The 23,497-nt window shown below is 40.1% G+C and overlaps 1 protein-coding gene across 1 annotated transcript in view; it reads right to left on the bottom strand.

Moving 5' to 3' along the window:
• LOC126273098 (ran-binding protein 9) overlaps positions 1-23,497 on the bottom strand; it is a 227,914-nt gene that overhangs the window by 41,318 nt on the left and 163,099 nt on the right. Inside the window, exons 3-5 of the mRNA XM_049976523.1 lie at positions 15,527-15,717; positions 14,756-14,940; positions 2,492-2,604 (exon numbers count right to left, since the gene is read on the bottom strand). Of these exons, the coding sequence (XP_049832480.1) occupies positions 2,492-2,604; positions 14,756-14,940; positions 15,527-15,717 (489 nt within the window). The remainder of the gene's footprint in view (positions 1-2,491; positions 2,605-14,755; positions 14,941-15,526; positions 15,718-23,497) is intronic.

The raw sequence follows: 23,497 nt of genomic DNA, 5'->3' as shown, positions 1-23,497 counted from the left end.
ACTAATTGTAGTAAGGTTCGTACTGTTCCTCCTTCAACAATAGATTCCATTACACTACAGTGTTGTTGCAGCCTCAGTCTGATGTATCAGTAGAATGTTAGAAGTGAAGTATTAACCACTCGTTAATAAGTTAACATGCACAGTGTCTGTTACAGTGGACAGCTGTTAACGGTTGCTTCTCTGGTGTTTTCAGTCAGCCTGAGGCTATAAATGAATGCAGTCCACTGCAAGGGGTGGGGTGGGGGGGGGGGTGGGGGGGGGGGGGGCGGCACTCCCTACTGGTGTTGTGCCCAGCATGCACTAGCAACCTCATTATTGAATTATTGATAGAAAATGCCACAGAAATGACCTTAACAGCTGTCCACTGCAGTGAAAGCCATGCACCACAGAATTAATTATGACTTATAAGTTATCATTATTGCCCATACACAACTAAAGAAAAACTTTTAGTTATTGAAAAGGCAGAGAATACTGGAAACTGTGCAGTTGGAAGAAAGTACAATGTGAGCAAGGGTTGCATTCAAAATTGGTGAAAAAACAAAATGCGGCTTCAAGAAATGAACGGTAACTGCAAGGCATTTTGCAGCTGGACCGTAAAAAGAAGACTCTGCAATTGTGTAAATATAAAGTGGAAATTTTGATTTGCAATGACAAGTGAAATGTGCTAAATCAAAATAATGGCTTTACCCAAAGAACTAGGCATCACCATTTTCAAAGCTAGCAAGGGCTGCTTATCAAGATCTTTCTTTCAAAATGAATTCGGCTTCCGGAAGGAAGCTACTATCACTGAACACCTTCCAGACGATTATGACGAAAAAGTAGTAAATTTTCATTGCTACCTCATAAATCTGTGCATCCAACATTCCTATACATAATTGCAAATTGGTAATGCAGATCAAATGACAGCCTATTTTAAGACGCCACTTAACAACACTGAATATGAATGGGAAATCCAGCATGGTGATATGAACTGGCAGTAATGAAAAGCGAAAGTGTTCTGTGATTACGTGTGTAACTGGAGGTGGACGGAAGCTACTACCTTATGTAATATTTAAAAGCAAACTAGTCTGAAAACACCATGAAAGGCACACTGGTCAAGAGTGAATCTGAAATGGTGAAATGATAATGACCTTACAGTTGACTAGGTGATACATGTTTGGCAACATTGCACTGGTGCATTACTGAATTTAAGAAATATGTTTGTCCTGGACAGCTTCTGTGGACATACAACTGAGAAAGTGTGAGGCAAGTTACAAAAAGGGAAAACTGACTTGGTCATTGTTCCTGGAGGTCTAACACCTGTACTGAAACCACTAGATGTGCATATAAATTGGCCTTTCAAAGCTGCGCTTAAACAGAGATATACGCAATGGATGGCAGATGAAAACCATAAGTTCACGCCAAGTGGAAAAAAAAATCAAGACGCCAGATTGGTCCTTACCGTTAGTGACGAAGATGAACAGAATCATTATGTTCAAATATTTTTTCTATCCTAGTTAAAGCCCCCTCAAAATTAAGATGCTTCGATTATTTTATGTCATGGATTATTCTTGTATATACAGTAGATGTGATTATATTATATTAAAAAGCTATTCTTGCATGCCTTACAACAAACAGTAAATAAATAATTAATATGGAAGTTTCAACTGCAAAATTCACATTAGCTCATATACTGAATTCTGCCACTAATGAATATTCAACTACTCAGGCAAAACTTTAATTTTTGTGTGTCTTCCATACATCAATATACAAGTAATTTAGGAATGAACAGTTTCTATATTTAAAGACATGAGTAAAAGCTCCCAGCAGCTCACACTCAAGACGACGATGATGGTGCTGGTGCTGATGAGGATAATGATAATGATAATAATAATAATAATAATAATAATAATAATAATAATAATAATAATAACAGAAGCAATAGTAGTAGTAGTAAATTATTCAGCATACTTCAAAAGTTCTATATATAACGCAATTCAGTACAACTGTACAAACAACAACAACAACAACAACAACAACAACAACAGCAACAGGATTGTCGAATCCATCGTACATGCATATAGGCTAATTGAATTAACAGTTCATCAATGATAGCTTTTATCCATGCTGTAAGTAAAATAATGAAAAGGTACATCTTAAGAAATTTTATTGCTATCTAGCTAACTACTCTCCATTCTGTCAGAAAACACACTATTTTCTCACAACAGTTCTTGCTAAAAAATTTCCAAGTTTTAAGGTTTATAAGTTCACTGTTTTTATTCCCAGTTAAGCTTTTTTTGTGGGTGATCTAATTCAATTAAGGGCTAATATCAAGTTGAATAAAGACTATTTCAAGTGCAGTTTATCTTTCCATTTTCTCTGTCTAAAAATCAAGATGTTATATTGGCTCTGAAAGGGCAAGGCAAGTTATAAGAAACAAGTAAAAGAAAGATCCTTTGGTACAGGTAAACGGCAACTGGAATAACCTACAAATTATCAAAGTACCACTCACGCTGCCTATTTTTAATTGATGTTAGATCTTCTTCGAAGACCTGTCCTGTGCCATTTGCAAATGACTCAGCTGTTGCACAGTACCCATGATGCACAAGGTAAGTTGATACCATCCTGTAGAGACAGAAGCAAAGATTACAAATACATCTTACTTATGCAGAAATTAAAAATTAAGGGCCGGAATATGACGTAATTTTGATATTTTATAATTTATGTTTATTCAGAATTCTGCAATTAAAAGTGATGCAATGGGGAACACTTTAAAGTAATCATCATACATTTCTTGCTCAATAAGTATGTATACTATAAAAAAGTACTGTATGTGACAGAAATATTGCCAAATTATAGCAAACTGGTGTACAAGTGTAATTCATGTCTTTAGATTACATGTTGTTTGGGAGAAAGACTTCTCTGAAAAAGTATGTTGATGAACTAGAGCCCCACACTCTCAGAACTGGACAGCGAACAGGTTCTATTTTTTCCCCTTATTGAACAAAACTTTTTTTCTTTTCTTTTAACTTCAAACAGAACTGTTGGAGACAGATTTTGGCCATCAAAAACATATCATTACTGTATTGTGACCTACATACACAATTTTAACAAGGTAACCTCTTTTTTCCAATTATTTATTATACTTTACTTATTTACTGATCAATTAACCATAACTAATACTAAGACTGACTGGAAAATCCTACAAGGACTAGCATGAGGGCTTCTAATAAGCAATTCATGTGTGACTCAATGTCGCCCCACCCCCTCCCCCCTCCGCCACTTCCCCTTCCTTTCCACATATTTATTATTTTTACAGTCCCATACTAACTATAGTAGAAGGACAATATATTATCTGCATAGGTTTGACTAAAATAACACAGTGTTTGAGAGTAAATCACAAGACAAATAAGAAACAATGAAGGAAGTATGGAAGGAAGATTACTGTTTAACATTCCACCAATACCAGGGACATCAAGAGATGGAACATAAGTTTGGACTGTATCAAGGGTGAGGAAGGAAATCGGCCCTGCCCTCTCACATGAACCATCTACATCTACATCCATACTCCGCAAGCCGCCTGATGGTGTGTGGCGGAGGGTACCTTGAGTACCATCGTCATCCCACATGCAAGTCCAGTGTGCTAACCACTGGACCACTCTGCTCGGAAAATATGAAAGCGGTCAAATAAAAATGGGCAAATAAATTTAAGATGCTTCACAGTGCATCTTCTAGGTGTCCTCTTCTGTGGAATTTACCTCACTTTTTCACACAACTTCTGAAAATATGGATTAAATTTTTAACACCTCACACTCATTGACATTGTTTTGCTATCACCCAAATGTACATCACCGCAACTTTGGATAATTACAGACATCACTTTTATTTACAACACTGGTTCATTTGTACATATGAACTTCGAAGTAAGATTTCAGATTTATGCCAAACGAAGGGCCACAGCCAGAAAAGTTTTATACTATAAATGTAATACAGCTTAACTCCACTGCTGAGTCAAAGCAATTTCATCCATATTTCATATTGTAACACATGTTCTGATCTACAAAAAAACAGACAAAAGTTTTAAAACATTACTCACATTTTGTGGCTGTGTTGAGCAGAAAAAAGTAATGCTTTCTTGTGTGTTATATATATATGGTCATTACTGACATGAATGGAATGTTTTCCTTACCTTTCTACATGGACATGAAAGATCTTGAGCTGTACCTCTGCGTGCTGCAGAAATATGCTTTTATGTTCTGCCATGTTGGCTGCTAGGCTTCAGAGTACAAACCTGAGGTGATGAGCAAGTTGTACTTTGAGTGACCAGTGAAAAGGAATACTAGAGGAGTTTTGGTGAGAGGATAATCAGAACAAGGTGATGCACACAGTACTATTTTCTCAGAACCACACAAATACAGAGGACTATCTCATGCATACACACTGTGTGGGTGGCAAATAAAGATATCATATATATATATATATATATATATATATATATATATATATATATATATGTGTGTGTGTGTGTGTGTGTGTGTGTGTGTGTGTGTGTGTGTGTGTAGGTCAGGAGGCAACAATAGCAGTGGACAGTGTATAAAGCATATTAGGGTGATGTGGAAACAGTGCAGTCATTATTGTAATGTGGAAATGGAGTACTTATATTACATCCATAAGAGCATAATCAACAGCTATTGCGCCAGGGGTGGAAGCATTTCACAAATGGCTAAATTTGTAAACTGTTTGCTTCCACCATGGTTAAAGAATCCCACACATGGCAAATTGGCTCTGTCCAAAACCATTACTGAGGCAACTGTGGTGCACTAGAAGCCACAGATGATACGGGTTAACGATGGCTGCAGAGGTGTAAGGTAAACAGATGTGCATCTGGTGAGTAACTGACCACCCAGACAAACCAGGGGGCTACAAACATTGTCTGCTCAATGACCGTTCCGCAAACACTGCTTTGTATGTGTCTCCTCAGTAGGCACCTGGTTCACGCACCCATTCTACCTGGTGTTCACTGGCAACGAAGGCTGGAATTTGCATGCCAATACTGCAACTGGACATCCACTGAGTGGTGACAGGTGGCCTCTTCAGATTCATTGTTTTATGCTTCAATGTACAGATGACCTTTGGCGTGCATGGCCCCGCAACAATTGGTGGAAACGTCTACAGTGGAGGATGGAGCATTATGATCAGGGGAATGTTTCTGTCACATTTTCTGGGCGATTTAATCATTCTGGAAGGCATAACTGTTCAACACCAGTATGCATCTATCTTTGGAGACTGTGTCCACCACTATATGCAGTTTGATTTTCCTCAGCACAACGGCATCTACCAGCAGAACAATGCAACAGGTCACACAGCTTGCCATGAACGTATGTGGTTCAAAGAGCACCAGGGTGAGTGTACTGTACTCCCGTTGCCACCAAACCCCCGCATTTAAACCCAATCAAGCATCTATGGTACCATTTCTATCGGGCTATTTGCACCTCAACTGAGAAACCTAGTGTAGCAGGTCACAGGGCTAGAGTTGGCGTGTCTTTACATCCCTATCAGTAGCTTCCACAACCACATTGACACAATTCCTGCACTGCAAAAGGTAGTTATTCGGGCTTTTGAAAGGTGGTCACATTAATGTGACTCAATCATGTATTCACCCCTCCTCCCTCCCCAAGGGTGGAACCCCTCTACAATATCTGTCTGTATCGAGTGCACTGCATGGTCAAATGTGTCATCACATTATGAAGTGTTTCCCATCTTGTATCTGAACTGGGACATGAGATCCAGCCTGGTATTTACCTAGGTGGATGTAGAAAATGGTCTACAAATCACATCCTTGCTGGATATCTTTACAACAAAGTCTATCATAATTTCTGACAACATGTGCGCCAGAGTAAAGAACAGCAGTGTGTTCAGAAACAAATTACTCGATTGTAGCAGATCATATTTACTGATGTGCACATGCTAGAAAAAGGGGGGGTTGAAACAGAATATATCAAACTGCACAGCTTTTTTGCTATGGTACTACCAGAAAAAGAAATCCATTACCATACAACTACACGACTGACAACAAACTGGTGAAAACAGTATCAACCATATTATATCTACGTGTATCTATCTAGAGTGACTATGTGGAATGACTGTGTAAAACAAATAGTAGGCAAAGCACATACAAGATAGATTCACACAACAATCTTAAGGAAATGGAATTCATCCACTGAAGAAGTAGCTTACAAGGCACTTGTTTGATAGATCTATCTGCGATCCTCAACAGGTTGGACTACCGGATGAGAGAGAGGAGAGTCAACAAAAAGCTGTGTATTTCATTAAAGAATTGTTTAGTTGGTGTGGCAGTGTTAGAGATACGTTCTATGAACTCCAGGTGTTGTGCACCACAGAGGTTTGCTACTGAAATTGCACGACAGTACTTCCTGGGAAGAGTCGGAGAACATATTATTTCCTCCCATGTCTCACAAAATGACTGCAACTAGAAAATTCAATAAATTCGAGCTAATACAGAAACTTCCTGGAAATCATCCTTCCCGTGTGCCCTTTGGGAATGGAACAGTGTAGGGGAGAAATCAGTTAGTGGTACCAGAGATACCCTTAACTATACCCTTTTTTTCTTGCACTTACTTTTAACAGAAAACTTGCAAAACATTTTAAAAAATATGCAATGCATGTCTGTATGAATATTTATTGCAGCATTACGTGAAAATTCAAAGTAAACTGCTCATGCACTTTATGAGATTTTAGCTAATAATGTTTCCACTTGATACTTCACATATATGTATACCCTGAAGCACCAAATAAACTGGTATAGGCATGTGTATTTAAATACGGAGATATATAAACAGGCATAATACGACACTGTGGTCGGCAACACCTATATAAGATAATGAGTATCTGGTGCACTTGTTAGATCGGCTACTGCTACCACAATGGCAGGTTATCAAGATTTAATTGAGTTTGAACGTGGTGTTATAGTCAGCACACGAGCAATAGTACACAGCATCTCGGAGGAGCGATGAAGTGGGGATTTTACCATAGGATCATTTCACGAGAGTACTGTGAATATCAGGAATCCAATAAAACATCAAATCTCTGACAACACTGTGGCCGTAAAAAGATCCTGCAAGAACGGGACCAACAACTACTGAACAGAATTGTTCAACATGACAGAAGGGCAAACCTTCCACAAACTGATGCGGATTTCAATGCTGGGCCCTCTACAACTGTCATTGTGCGAACCATTCAATGAATCAACATTGGTATGGGCTTTCCGAGCCAAAAGCCCACTCGTGTACCCTTGATGACGGTACAACACAAAGCTTTACACGTCACTTGGGCCCGTCAACACTGACATTGGACTGTTGATGACGGGAAACAAGTTGCCTGGTCGAATGGGTCATTTCAAATTGTATCGAGCAGATGGATGTGTATGGGTATGGAGACAACTTTAGGAATCCACAGACCCTGCACATCAGCAGGGGACTGCTAAAGCTGGTAGATGCTCTGTAATGACATGGGGAATGTGCAGTTGGAGTGATATGGGACCTCTGACACGTCGAGGTACAATGCTGACAGACGACACATACGTAAGCATCCTGCCTGATCACCTGCATCCATTCATGTTCATTCCAGAAGGACAATGCGACACTTCTGCATGCTTGTGGGGGTCCTATATGTATTCGGGCAGGTGTATCAGTTTGTTTGGCTCTTCAGTATATGTACTACTACTCTAGGGTACTGGATAGATACCCGGCCGGGTTGGGGATTTTCTCTGCCCCAGAACTGGGTGTTTGTGTTGTCATCATCATCATCCTCATCATCATCATCCTCATCATCATCATCCTCATCATCATCATCATCCTCATCATCATCATCATCCTCATCATCATCATCATCCTCATCATCATCATCATCCTCATCCTCATCCTCATCAACCTCATCCTCATCAACCTCATCCTCATCCTCATCATCCTCCTCATCATCCTCATCATCATCCTCCTCATCATCATCATCATCATCCTCCTCATCATCATCATCATCCTCCTCCTCATCATCCTCCTCATCATCCTCCTCATCATCATCATCCTCCTCATCATCATCATCATCATCCTCCTCATCATCATCATCATCATCCTCCTCATCATCATCATCCTCCTCATCATCATCCTCCTCCTCATCATCCTCCTCCTCATCATCATCCTCCTCCTCATCCTCATCATCCTCCTCCTCATCCTCATCATCCTCCTCCTCATCCTCATCATCCTCCTCCTCATCCTCCTCATCATCCTCCTCCTCATCATCCTCCTCATCATCATCCTCCTCATCATCATCCTCCTCATCATCATCCTCCTCATCATCATCCTCCTCATCATCATCCTCCTCATCATCATCCTCCTCATCATCATCCTCATCATCATCATCCTCATCATCATCCTCCTCATCATCATCCTCCTCATCATCCTCCTCATCATCATCCTCCTCATCATCCTCCTCATCATCATCCTCCTCATCATCCTCCTCATCATCATCCTCCTCCTCATCCTCCTCATCATCCTCCTCATCATCCTCCTCATCATCCTCCTCATCATCCTCCTCCTCATCCTCCTCCTCATCATCCTCCTCCTCATCCTCCTCCTCATCCTCATCCTCATCCTCATCCTCATCATCATATGTGACAGCATCTAGATTGGATTGTGAAAAAAATGGACTGTGTAAGAGTTGGGATTTTGTACGGGTGCTGATGACCACACAGTTGAGCGCTCCACAAACCAAACATCATTATCATATTTGGAATCACTGACACTGTTACTTTACAGTAACAAATATTATTGATGAATCACTTCTAGACCGACCAGTAGAGCCCCAAGATCACCTCTCCTAATCAAAACTAACTTTGCTATCTATGTCTCAACTGCACATAGCAGAATAGTAACTATGATCAAGACAAGCATTTGCGGCAGAGAACAGCCCATAAATGTATCTACAACAACGGCACATTTATGCCACTAACACACTTCCCATATTTTCAGAACAAAAAGTAGCAGTACAGTCAAACACGGCCATACTGAGTTGGTGTGAAACTGTCTCGCTAAACTGTTGAGGAATTGATGCACAAAAACATTTTCACGCAAGATCGAGAGCTATGACAAATAGCATATGCAATAATGGCAGAAAATTAGGTGAAACAATGAGAAAGATATGTGCCTGAGTTAACTATATATTTTCCAATTTCAGCCACAGATGTACTCTATTTTAGCATATGTACAGTGGCATTTTGAACTCTTACAGCCATCTTCATGTACTTGCAGCCTCAACATGCCTTTTTATGTGGTTTTACCTATTGTCTAGTAACAAGTAATAATGCACTTGTAAAAGGGACTGATCTAGAATAAGAAGTGCAATAAAGTTTGCACCACCTTTTTTTTTTTAAAAAAAAAAAACAAAAGGAGGGAGGAGATGGCAAACCACTCTGTAACAATTCCAAGCTATACAAATGATGCATGCCATGTTTTCGTAACTGGCAATCAGTGTAGTCGTTGCCAACAACTGACACCACATTGCATGCATTGCAGAGAAATAGGACATATGAAGCAGACATGCTCTAGGCTGCAGTACCAACAACAAAATTTGTGAGTGGAAGGGATAGCCACTGAGGAAGTGACAGGGGACAACACTCAGGAAATGTGTCAGGTGCTGGAGTAATGGTGGTGGTAAGTTCCTATGGTAGAAAACTGCACCGGGCATCGGTTCCTAGGCTTACCCATGACTTAATCTAACTTAAACTAACTTATTCTAACGACAACACACACACCCATGCCCAAGGGGTGCTGGAGTAGCCACCACCCCAAACTCCCATTCACTCAAATCAATCTGGGGACAAGCAAAGGATCAGAAGAAGTGAGAAATGTGTTGTTGATTGGAGAATTAGATAAGAAAAATTGAAGACACTTTTTGATACCAGAGCAAAACACAGGAGAGAGTATTTTTCCTCCCCCCTTAGTGACAGGCAGGCCAGCCAAGCTGGAGTCCAAGTGGGTTAGGCAGTGAAAAAATATGCCCTGTATGCTCGCATTAGATTAATTTGAAGAATGGCAAAGAAATATTTGCACTTACAGCAAAACTATTGTCACAGGAAAATCCAGACTTTGACATGCTCCTTGGGTACGATTTCCTGTGCCGCATTCACAGTGTAGTTGCTATGGATCGCACACTGTCCAACTAGGTGACCAAAAATTCCTATTAGGCAGTGACAGTACTGTACTGGCATCTAAGAATGGCATGAAAGGATCTCTCCTACCACTCAGAAGATAAACACACTTCAGTGCTTCAACTGACTGAGAAACTATACATGGTGGAATGAGGTCTTTCCTCCTCACCCCGTCTGTACGAATCCCCTGACCCGGGGTTCTGGGTGACTTTTGCAAACTCTACCACTTTTCCTAAACCTCGCCAGTCCTTCTCCCTCACCCTTCTTCCATCCCATTCAACCCTTCTGTTAGAAGGAAGAGGCACTAGCTCTGAAAGCTTGCAAATTTTAATGCCTTATGCCTTTTATATGTTTGTTCTCCAGCTGATAATTGAGTAGAATATGACAATTTCATTTGATTAAATTATTGCGTTCCACAGCACTCCTAAACTGTTCTACTTCTTAATAATCCCTCAATTATAAGCCCCCAAGCAGAGTACAGCCTGAATGTTTTAAATCGATTTTCCAAGGCTGGGTCAGGGAACGGGAGCCCATACGTAATATCAACAGTGCTGATTTACTTATAGCAGGCCTGGGAGGCAGCTCACTCCCTCTGTTGCTGGCCTCGGCATGCATTAAATCAATCTTAGAGAGACTGAAGTTTTCCGAAATGTCTCTCCCTTTCTGAGGGCATCACTTAAGTATTATTTTGTGAATAAAACCATCTAGATCACTATTAGAATTTTCTTTCTTTACTATGCCACTTTGGCTACTGCCATTATCATATATCTACAGTTAAGATTAGAGGATCACAAACAGAAACAGGGATTTTTTATACAACAACAAGGTAGGATGTTAAGAAACTTTTACTTCTGAAAGTATTTTTTAATTTCTTAATTTTATATGTTTTGCATCTTCTTGTACAACAAATGCCTGTCACACTTTATGATTCTCAAATCTTAATTGCAGGCATCTGATGACATCATTAGCCAAAATGGTGTAGAAAATGATGAAGTTTTTAAAATGATCTAGACGGTTCTATTCACAAAATACTTGCGACAATCATGGACTCGCACAGTAATTCTTTTCCTTTATTAATAATCACTTAATATCTTTGGTAGGGGTAGTCTCTACGTATTAAGTGTTTTAATTAACAAGCACATATTGTGGAGCTTTTACTAAATCATCATGTATGTCTGGTATGCATTACCTTCCCTGCACAGAGTTTCTCATTCTCACTCTCCTCCCCACCCCCAAATCTCCCCCTTAGCAGACTTATTTTCTATCTCCTATTTGTGCTGCTATCCTTTATCTAATCACTGCGATACCTGTCCCTCAGCTGTCTTTTACTTTATCTACCACATTTCTTAACATGTCTTTGCTATTTTACACTTTCTCTCTCATAACACCAAAGCATATTATTGTCCTCAAGAACCAATATCTCATTTAATGAGTTAACTGTCTTAATTTTGTTCGTGCCAATAAAAATTTTGTCTTTTCTTCTTCCCAGTTTTTAAAGGGGGCCATATTTCAATTTATCACTTTCACCAATTTTGTATGTGTTTCCATTCTCCTTCATTTTTTATATCATGAGGCTTAAGTCTTATTCTCTTCAGGAGCTTTCCAAATTTGTGTAGTCACTATTCTGTTATGCCAGGCTCATGAAAACTTAAGTTTGGGTGCTTAGATCAGTAATGTTTAATTTCATGTTAGCTTTTACCTTTTACTTCTAATCAATACCAAAATATTAACGGTATGTTATCACAATTGTAACTGCCTTATTGAAGCTCGTAAAAATTTATAGGTTACATGAAATAATTTCTAACTGAATCCATGCATCATGTGATGTAGGGGTACTCAAAAAACTTACTCATTCTCCCTGAATTCTTTAAATTCATAGGTTTTTTTTATTCTAACTACAGCATAATCACTGATAATCACTGGAGACCACAGAAAAATGGTCTACCTCAGGCAGTGTTCTAGCTCTGCATCTACACCAAAGATCAACCACTGCCTCCAAATACAAGAAGTTTCCTGTATATATGTGACAGACCTTGCTGCACAGAGCTAAAGCTTTGACAACATGGAGAGAAATCTGACAAATATCCTCAGAAATCCATCACAGTACTATAATGGAACCAGCTATGACCAAACCATCGTAAGGCACAACTATGTGCATTCCATCTATGGAACAGAGAAGTTTATCATGAGCTACATATAGATGGCCAATAACCCAATTATAACATTATCATACTCCAAAATATCTGGAAGTAACACTTTTAAAGAATTTTTACATTAAAAAACCACTCTGAGAACAACAAAATGAAAGTGTCTGCATAAAATTCTCCAATTTACAAACAGGCAGAGGCCTACATTCTCCAACCATCACTGCATCTGCAATGGCACTGTGTTTTTCTGCCACAGAATATGCCTGTTCGATCTATTACTGATCATTTCATACCGGACGGATGGATATAGCACTCCATCAAACATATAGGCTGATTCAGGTTGCCTCAATCTGTTCTAATAGATAAAGTTTATTAACTGGCTGGAATAGCACCACATGCAGTACGCAGAGAAGAGGCTGCTGGTAAAGAGAGGCTTACAGTGGCGTACAACATACTCTGCAAGTGTATGGGCACACCCTCCCTCCTCAATGTCCGAGGTCCAGCAAAGGCTTCCTATGATCATCGGAGAACTGTATCATGCTTCATGTAAAATGAGAAAACTCAAACTCTGAATATGGACTGCAGCAGCCAAGCAATGACCCCTCCTCCCCGGTACAGAAAAAAATCTGTAATGTGAAGATTGAAGGACAGATGTTGATGTCACTGTGTATGCAGACAAGACCCAGCCATATGTTTCAACACTTATTGTGCCCAACATCCTACACAGATGATATCATTCATGTCAGTCCGAGTGCCTTGGAGGTTGTAAAGTTCATGGTACATGTGAAATGAAGATTCTAGTTCACCAAATGTGTTGGATTTTCCCCAGTATAATTTTCCTGTTGTCAGCCAGTGTATCTGTATGTTTCTGAACTGAGAATAAATAAATTATTAGAAATATTATCTATTGTGATATGGTCATAGGTATCATCTACACTATATACATACTTTGCAAGCCTTCTTGTGGTGTCTCCAGTTCCATCACTAATTGTATGCAGCAGATGGTCATTAGTCTCAGTATGAATCTGAATTTTCCTAATTTTGCAGTTATAGTTATTTTATGATAATTACATTGATCAGCCTAAACATTATGACCACCTACTTAACAGTGTGATGGTTCACCTTTAGAACACAATATAGCAGCAATTCCACACTGCATGAATTCGCCAAGTCCATTCTGGGTTTCTGGAAGTATTGGAACCAGATGTCTATGCATGGGCCATGCAATATGAGTAAATTACACGACAGTGCTATCAGGCACCAGCTACATGCCCTAAAAACAATCTAGATGTGTTCCATCAAGTTTTGATCAGGTGAATTCTATGATGTGGACATCAATGCGAGTCCACTACCACACTCCTCAAGTACAATTCTGGCCTTGAGATGACTGTTGTCTTGGTGGAAGGTGCCATCGTCATTAGAAAAAAAAATCAAGCAGAAAGGAGTGCAGATGACCACAATGACATTAAAGTAGTGTCACGGTGCCTCGGTTACTACCAAAGATCCCACAAAAGCCCAAGTGAAATTCCCAAACAGCAAGCAAAATACTGCCGCCACCAGCCTGCTTTTGTTGCATGGTGCATGTTCAAGCAGCTGTTTGACTGGATGATGGTGTATCTGAACACGACCGTTCATCTAGTGTAAGAAGAAACATGATTCGTCCAACCAGATGGCACGTTTCCACTGAACCTCAGTCAAATACTGATGATTCTGCACCAACTGCAATTTTAACTGACAATGTCATTATGTCAGCAAGTGAACATGTAGGGATCATCTGCTGCAGAAATCCATGTTCAACAATGTGTGCCAAATGATGTACTTCAAAAACTTGTGTGTGTGTGTGTGTGTGTGTGTGTGTGTGTGTCAGCATTTTACTCTGTTGTCTGATCTGCCTCAGATAACAGCCAATCCCGTTTACAAACTGGGTCAGCCTTCACTCTCTACATTCCATGATAAAGTGTGGATGTTGAACACTGTCACCCACTTGTAGTTTCAGTGCCCTTCAGCCCCATTCCAAAAATGATCACAGTAGTAGCATACAAATAGGATTGCCATTTCCGAGATCCTTGTTCTTAGGCATTGGGAAAAATATGCCTTTTGTCAGTCACACATGTCGCGGGATTACCACATTTGTAGGCCATATTGTTGCTAGAATGATTACTCATTCAGCTCTGCTTCACTTATATACTTTCCTTACCATGTCGCAGACCGGCAACACCACCAGGCAGCATTCTGTCTCATGGTGGGCAGTGGTCATAGTGTTTTGGCTATCATTGTATATGGAAGAGAATCATATGTTGCTTGATTTATCGGCTATAATTCCTCATAATCTTCTGTTTTATCAAAATTCTCTGGCTAACATGGCATCAGCCTCTGCATGCATCACTTCTAGAAGCGAGTGACTCACTTATGAAGAGTAGCCTGCCATTCTCCACGGTTGTCTGGAACAGGGAACTCGTGAATTGTACGCAGAGTGCGAGCCCGTAGCTCCCGCATCATATCTTCAATGTCAAACACAAATGGTGACTGGCCAAAATTTGCATCAACAACTTCTCCAGGTGTCTGAAGCCCAACTGTTGGGTAGAGGTTTGGCTGCAATAAAGAGCCAATATATTTGTAATTAGTGTACATAAAACACATGGCAAAAAAAAATTAATATGCATAACTGGTCTTGGAACATTAAGCGTTTCTCTGTTTGTCTGACATAACTAAACCTTAAAATAATCACATTATTTTAATTTCTAATCTGTCAGTGGTGTTGGAAGGAGGGAGGGGGAGGGGGGAGGAGGTGGTGGTGTAGAAAAGGAAGGAGGTGGTGGTAGTTTCACTACACATGATGATGTCCCTATGATGTGTAGTGAGTAACTAAACAAACACACACACACACACACACACACACACACACACAAGAGAGAGAGAGAGAGAGAGAGAGAGAGAGAGAGAGAGAGAGAACAAAATGATGATAAAAGAAAGGTATATCTAAATATGCTATACCTAACCCCAGATGGTGAAATATCTCTCTTAATATGATCAGTAATGAGATAATTTAGCATAAAATATAAAAAGTTCTCCAAATAATATCAAAGCCTAAAATATTAACCTATATTACACAGTAAAAAGCCTCTTGGTGGAATGCACGAAATAACTATCAGGTACTAATAAGATTTTCTTGACTTACTGGTAGGTCTGTGAATGCCACACCAAGGTTGTGGCCATTTTTAGTATAAAAACAAGTATTGTCAACAAGGTTGACACCACAGCCTATAACATCACCGGTTGTAAATGTTGGTCCATAAGGCTGTCCTGTGCCTGATGAGCAGAATGAATGTCCATCATCGCCATGGTAGCCATATGAGTGCTTGTCCCAACCTATGGAAAAATGGATCAGACGTGGTACATGTATATGCCTGAGACACACAGAAGGTTTATTTGGAAATTGTAAACATTTAATTTCAAAACAAGCGCCAACAATGTGTCCTCATCTTCCCATCATATATCCACTTATATACTCTATTTCATAAAAAGCTAAATTGTTCATTGCATTTACATTGTCTGATTTATCGAAGAGCACAAAGTGTATGTTGTGATGAAGTTAGTGGTTATGATACAAGCACACAGAAATGTGATGTCCCTGCCCTTGGTACATTAGTGGAAGATCACACAAAATTAGAAGGACCAGCTCACAGATTTGCACATATACTGGGTAACCTTTAGCACTTCTGTTATGAATGTATGTTACAGCTACAGTATTGACAAATATGACTTCATCTAAATGGCTTTGCCTCTCACTTTCAACCAGATTAAGTTTCTGCAATGAAATATTACTGATCCTATTTTCTCAAGCACATCTCATCTACATGTGAAGCCTGCTTTACGCAGTACTAATGCTCCTACTACAGAGACAACTTGCATCGGTAACATTAAAATGTTTCTGTAGTGTGTTGTCAGAAGATAACAGAAAAAATAATTCACCAATGTCATATCTGGAACTGTTGGTAATAACATGCAGAAACTGTCACTTTGTCACATTATTGACTAGCGCAGCTCGCCCTGACACCCTTTAGGATACACTTATGGCACTCACATAATATTCAATCCACATGAAGCAAAGAACGTTGTTCAGCATGAATTTCACTTTGCAACACAGCGTGCAATGATTCGAAACATCCTAACAGATTAAAACCGTGTGCCAGACTGATGCTCGAACCTGAGACCACATTTTGTCGGCAAATGTTGTACCAACTGAACTACCTACGCATGACTCGCAACCTGCTGTCACTGCTTTACTTCCTCATTTTCACTCCTCTCACCTTTGGAATTTGGAAAGTTGGAGATGACGTACTGGCAGAAGAGAAGCTTTACGGGTGGGTTGTAGGTCGTGTCTGTACAGCTGTCAGTACAGCATTTGCTCATGAAAGGTGAACGTCACAGTATCAAGCCCTGGTTTGCCAAACAGTTTTAATTTGTCAGAAAGTTAGATCACCTGTCTGCAGCTTCAACATTTAAGAAGCAATTAAATGATGAATCAGTGAATATTTGTTTCCAGCGAAAGTGATCTTCACAAACATAAAAATAAACAAACTAATTCAAAGTCAACTGACTGTGTGTTTTCTGACTCAAAAGTTAAGCTACCTAATGTGTTATGGTCAAAAATAACTTCAGGTTCTTGTACATGGCAATGAATGAAGTTGGGCAAGAACACATAAATGAAAAAGATGGATTAATTTTAAGAACATGAATAATGCTACTACAAACAGCATAGTGAACATATTATAGTGGCCAAGATAGACACGAAGCCCATGCCTACTACAGTTGTACAAGTTTATATGCCAACTAGCTCTGGAGATGATGAAGAAATTGAACAAATGTATGATGAGATAAAAGACATTACTCAGGTAGTGAAGGGAGACGAAAATTTAATAGTCATGGGTGACTGGAATTCGACAGTAGGAAAAGGGAGAGAAGGAAACATAGTAGGTGAATATGGATTGGGGCTAAGAAATAGAAGAGGAAGCCATCTGTCAGAATTTTACACAGAGCATAACTTAATCATTGGTTCAAGAATCATAAAATAAGGTTGTATACATGGAAGAATCCTGGAGATACAAAAAGGTATCAGATAGATTATATAATGGTAAGACAGAGATTTAGGAACCAGGTTTTAAATTGTAGGACATTTCCGAGGGCAGATGTGGACTCTGACCTCAATCTATTGGTTATGAACTGTAGATTAAAACTGAAGAAATTGCAAAAAGGTGGGTATTTAAGGAGATGGAACCTGGATAAACTGAAAGCACCAGAGGCTGTACAGAGTTTCAGGGAGAGCATAAGAGAACAATTGACAGGAACTGAGGAAAGAAATACAGTAGAAGAATGGGTAGCTTTGAGGGAGGGAGTAGTGAAGCAGCAGAGGATCAACTAGGTAAAATGACCAAGGCTAGTAGAAACCCTTGGGTAACAGAAGAGATACTGAATTTAATTGATGTAAGGAGAAAATATAAAAATGCAGTAAATGACACAGGCAAAAAGGAATACAAACGTCTCAAAAATGAGATCGACAGGAAGTGCAAAATGGCTAAGCAGGCGTAGCAAAAAGACAAATGTAAGGATGTGGAGGCTTATCTCACTAGGGGTAAGATAGATACAGCCTACAGGAAAATTAAAGAGACCTTTGGAGAGCCCACTAGATTTTTGCCGGCCGTGGTGGCCGTGCGGTTCTGGGGCTGCAGTCCGGAACCGCGGGACTGCTACGGTCGCAGGTTCAAATCCTGCCTCGAGCATGGGTGTGTGTGCTGTCCTTAGGTTAGTTAGGTTTAAGTAGTTCTAAGTTCTAGGGGACTTGTGACCTAAGATGTTGAGTCCCTTAGTGCTCAGATCCACTTTGAACCTTTGGAGAAAAGAGAACCATTTGCATCAATATCACGAGCTCAGATGGAAACCCAGTTCTAAGCAAAGAAGGGAAAGCAGAAAGATGGAAGGAGTATATAGAGAGTCTATACAAGGGCGATGCACTTGAGGACAATATTATGGAAATGGAAGAGTATGTAGATGAAGATGAAATGGGAGATACGATACTGCGTGAAGAGTTTGACAGAGCACTGAAAGACCTGAGTCGAAACAAGGCCCCGGGAGTAGACAACGTTCCATTGGAACTACTGACATCCTTGTGAGAGCCAGTCCTGACAAAACTCTACCATCTGGTGAGCAAGATGTATGAGCAGGCAAAATACCCTCAGACTTCAAGAAGAATATAATAATTCCAATCCCAAAGAAAGCCAATGTTGACACATGTGAAAATTACTGACCTATAAGTTTAATAAGTCACAGCAGCAAAATACTAATACGAATTCTTTACAGACGAATGGAAACACTGGTAGAAGCTGACATCAGGGAAGATCAGATTGGATTCCGTAAAAATATTCGAACACACGAGGCAATACTGACCTTACGACTTATCTTAGAAGAAAGATTAAGGAAAGGCAAACCTACGTTTCTAGCATTTGTAGACTTAGAGAAAGCTTTTGACAATGTTGACTGGAATACTCTCTTTCAAATTCTAAAGGGGGCAGGGGTAAAATACAGGGAGCGAAAAGCTATTTACAATTTGTACAGAAACCAGATGGCTGTTTTAAGAGTCAAGGGGCATGAAAGGGAAGCAGTGGTTGGGAAGCGAGTGAGACAGGGTTGTAGCCTCTCCCCGATGTTATTCAATCTGTATATTGAGCAAGCAGTAAAGGAAACAAAAGAAAAATTCAGAGTAGGTATTAAAATCCAGGGAGAAGAATTAAAAACTTTGAGGTTCGCCGATGACATTGTAATTCTGTCAGAGACAGCAAAGGACTTTGAAGAGCAGTTGAATGGAATGGACAGTGTCTTGAAAGGAGGATATAAGATAAACATCAACAAAAGCAAAACAAGGATAATGGAATGTAGTTGAATTAAGTCGGGTGATGGTGAGGGAATTAGATTAGGAAATGAGACACTTAAAGTAGTAAAGGAGTTTTGCTATTTGGGGAGCAAAATAACTGATGATGGTCGTAGTAGAGAGGATATAAAATGTAGACTGGCAATGGCAAGGAAAGTGTTTCTGAAGAAGAGAAATTTGTTAACATCGAGTATAGATTTAAGTGTCAGGAAGTCGTTTCTGAAAGTATTTGTATGGAGTGTAGCCGTGTATTGAAGTGAAACATGGACGATAAATAGTTTGGACAAGAAGAGCATAGAAGCTTTTGAAACGTGGTTCTACAGGAGAATGCTGAAGATTAGATGGGTAGATCACATAACTAATGATGAGGTACCGAATAACATTGGGGAGAAGAGGAGTTTGTGGCACAACTTGACGAGAAGAAGTGACCGGTTGGTAGGACATGTTCTGAGGCATCAAGGGATCACCAATTTAGTACTGGAGGGCAGCGTGGAGGGTAAAAATCGTAGAGGGAGACCAAGAAATGAATACACTAAGCAGATTCAGAAGGATGTAGGTTGCAGTAAGTACTGGGAGATGATGAAGGTTCCACAGGATAGAGTAGCATGGAGAGCTGCATCAAACCAGTCTCAGGACTGAAGACAACAACAACAACAACAACAACAACAACAACAACAACAACAACAACACGACATGACACGACACCCCCATCCACAAAAGTGCTGCGATTTGGTTGCCACTGGCGAATTGCATTCAATGAACCGGTAGGCAAGGTGCATATCGGCCAACTTATCATCAGAAATCCTATCCAAAGTGCTGTTGTGCGTCACTGTTAATCCACAATTAAGAATGATGGAAATCAAAACCCTAGACTGTCAGAAGTACTGAATGTAAGTTTGACGGCAACGAGTTAAAGAGGGCATTACTGCTGTTAACAACAGGTAGCATGAGTGAATGGAAGCAAGACACACAGCACAAACCGTTATCATTTTCACCATTGTTTAGTACTTTTAGGGCAACGCAAAGCAAAGCAAAGCTAATTGGGGCAAGAAACCAGACGAAATACGAGAACCCTGGGATTAACCATCAAGAGACGGTGGATCCTTTATACTAAAATACATAGAAGGTATCCATAAACAATCTCTGAAAGTCTGTTGTTGGAGTTCTATATAACTATATTCCAATCATCATCTTGAAGTGTCTGGTGGAGGTATCTCAAGTGCCCTCAATCATTTCCTTCCTACCCTTCCATTTTCAAATGATGTACAGGAAGAAAACTGTCGGTAAATCACCTTATGAGCTGCAATTTTCTCGATTTTCCAGTCATGATCATTTCCAAGACATAGGTGGCAGAAACACAGCTCTAAAAAACCTTTGGTCATTGGACTGCAAAGATAATAACTGAGGTAGATACTTGTTACACTGCAGATTTACAAGGTCTCTTCTTAACAACTCTTCCATCATAGACGAGTTCTAACATAAAAACCAGCAACAAAAATGTGTGTGTGTGTGTGTGTGTGTGTGTGTGTGTGTGTGTGTGTGTGTGTGTGTGTTTTTAAATACAGGATCACCACACAAGAAATACTGGCTTGGAGACCTCACATGTAGGTTCTTGGAAGGAATTTATGGGTCACAACATCTGTGCCCGCAAAGTAAGTGTTGTGTCACACAAATAAAACAGCTTATTACATGTGGGAATTTTACACTCTATCTTTCTCCCTTGGCAGCTAAACCTAGGTGACTCAAATATCTTCCTTTAACACTATTAGAAATGTTGGCTCCAAGTCTAGAACTGTTTCACCAACATCACACACACGTGGAATTTATTGTCAATAAGATCTAATGAATGCGACTTTATCAGCAACTGCGTATTTCTGAGTGGATATACAGCTTGACAACAAAAGTGAAGCACCAAGAAGATATGGTCGAATGTCAGCGTAACTTTATACATACATACCATTGGTCGGTATGTAAATAATTAGAGCTGCAATTCTACAGCCAGTGAAGTGCATTAGTGTTGTTCGCTTCAGTGTTGTTACCAGTCCTGGAAGTGTATATAAGAGGCACAAACATCACTGGATGTTGAGTGATCACTGGAAGGACATGTAGATGCTGTGTACTGACGACAGACAGCATCGCTATGTACTCACGACACACAGCATCATAACACCTGACAGTTTGAAATGGCCTCATTGTGGGTCTCCATTTGGCCAGTTGGTTGAGTCACGAGATATCCAGATTGGTGGGACATTAGGATGTGACAGTGGCTTGATGTTGGACTGCATAGGAATGTGAGGGCAAGCACACATGTCACCAAGTTTCCAGTTAACCGTTTCTGACTACCACAAAGTAGTATCACCTTATTGTGCAAAAAACAAGCACTTCATAACCCCCTCAAATTTGAGCCAGCTATTTGAGTACAAGTAATGCACTCCATGTAACATTTTGTGTCATCCCACACAGCAGTTGGAGACTAGCAGCAGCCAGATTAGGGAATTATCATCCCATGCATAAATTGCTGTTAACACCAGAACATCAATGGCTGTTTTTGGTGTGGTATCATGACCTGAAAGTGTGGCTTGCTGATGGATGATATGGTATTGTGTTCAGTGATGAATCATGGTTCTGCACTAACTCAGATGTCAGTCAGTGGTGAGTAACCTGGAGAAAGGATCCGTTCTTCCGTCATTTTGAAGAGATACTTTAGTGTTACTCCTGGCGTTGTGGTGAGGGCAGCCACCATACACGTCTGTAGGCCATGGCTGATAGTGACTGTTGGAACTTGTGATGGCAAATCGGTATGTCAAGAACATCCTGCATCCTCAATTTCTCTCTCTGATGCCAAAGTATCATTGTGCCATTTTTTTAACAGACAACACACCAACACAAGATATGCCTTTCAACTTACTATCTGTGTGACGTTGAGGCATCACCGTGGCCAGCAAGATCCCTAGATCTGTCCCCAATAGAACTTAAGGGACCAGCTTGGGTATCAACTTCATCTATGTGCCTGTATCCAGGATAGCAAGGATCAGTTACAACAGTTGTAGGTCAGCTTGCATCAGGAGATGATACAATGGCTTTATGACAATCTTCCCAATTGAATCAGTGCATGCATCCAGGTCAGAGGGGATGCACTATCATTCTTTTGAGTAGATTCGTAATGTCGAGGTTTTGTAAATGTGACTGGATTATGCGATCACTGAAACAGCATCAGCATCTTGAGAGTGTTCTCAAGAAGTCTCATTTATTTCTTCCTCCCCTTTTGATGCTTCATGTTTTTGCCAGGTAGTGTATGTTTTCATTGCAGTTGATGCATAATGCTTTTATGCAGGTGTTGCTGGTGGCTTAGTAGACCAATTATTGCATAAAATATGCACTGACATGTTTCATTGAACTGGTGAGGGAACACTGTTTGGCTTTACATAGTTTCTGCCATTGTTGAGCTTCTGCTTCCCAGAATCTATCATCTTGATGAAAAAGATCAGGTCCACCCATGATGTCAGAGTGCCACAGCTTTTGATGTCCTGCCACAGCATCCCAAGTATCTTGGTGAAAGCGCTCCAATATCTTCACACGATGGCGATAAAGAGACCATTTTTCACAGCCATACCAGTGTTGAGGCTATTGTCTCACACTCTCAAGTTTAGTGTTTATTTGGAGGATGCAGTGAAAGAGAGATTCATAGGATGTGTGGAAAACTTGGGTTCTGTTTTATATATCCATGCGAGAAGTTCCAAGAGAATACTTTCAAAGTAGGGTAAGGTATCTACTTGATTGAAATCAGGCTTGAACATCATGGTCTAGTAGATTAGTTGCAGGGGGCAAATCATGATAGGACTGTGATTCTTTCAGTGTTCATAGTCAGAGCAAATTACTCAAATGTGTTCTCCCGTTCCCCCCATACCTTACCTGTCTTATATCAAAATGATATCTAATTTCCACACTGTTGCTATTCATAGATCACATGTCATGGATAATGGCCAATGAGTTAAGGGAAAAGAGTATTTGGTTTAGCATACAGCCTCATTTTATTTCCATCAGTCACGGTCATTCAAAAAGAAACAAGCCAATGGCTGTAAAATGAAAACCTCTGAATGGATTGCAATCCCATGGACTACACAAGACAGTGTGTTTACTATAACTGCACTGAGGCCTCAAACTCACCTCCAAAGGGACAAGCGAGCACGTACACCCATTTGATGACAGAGCAAGAATGTGTAT

Source organism: Schistocerca gregaria, chromosome 5 (genome assembly GCF_023897955.1).
Source record: "Schistocerca gregaria isolate iqSchGreg1 chromosome 5, iqSchGreg1.2, whole genome shotgun sequence".
Classification (NCBI taxonomy): domain Eukaryota; kingdom Metazoa; phylum Arthropoda; class Insecta; order Orthoptera; family Acrididae; genus Schistocerca; species Schistocerca gregaria.
Note: the sequence above shows the minus strand (reverse complement) of the source record. Positions and strands in the feature narration are given on the sequence as shown.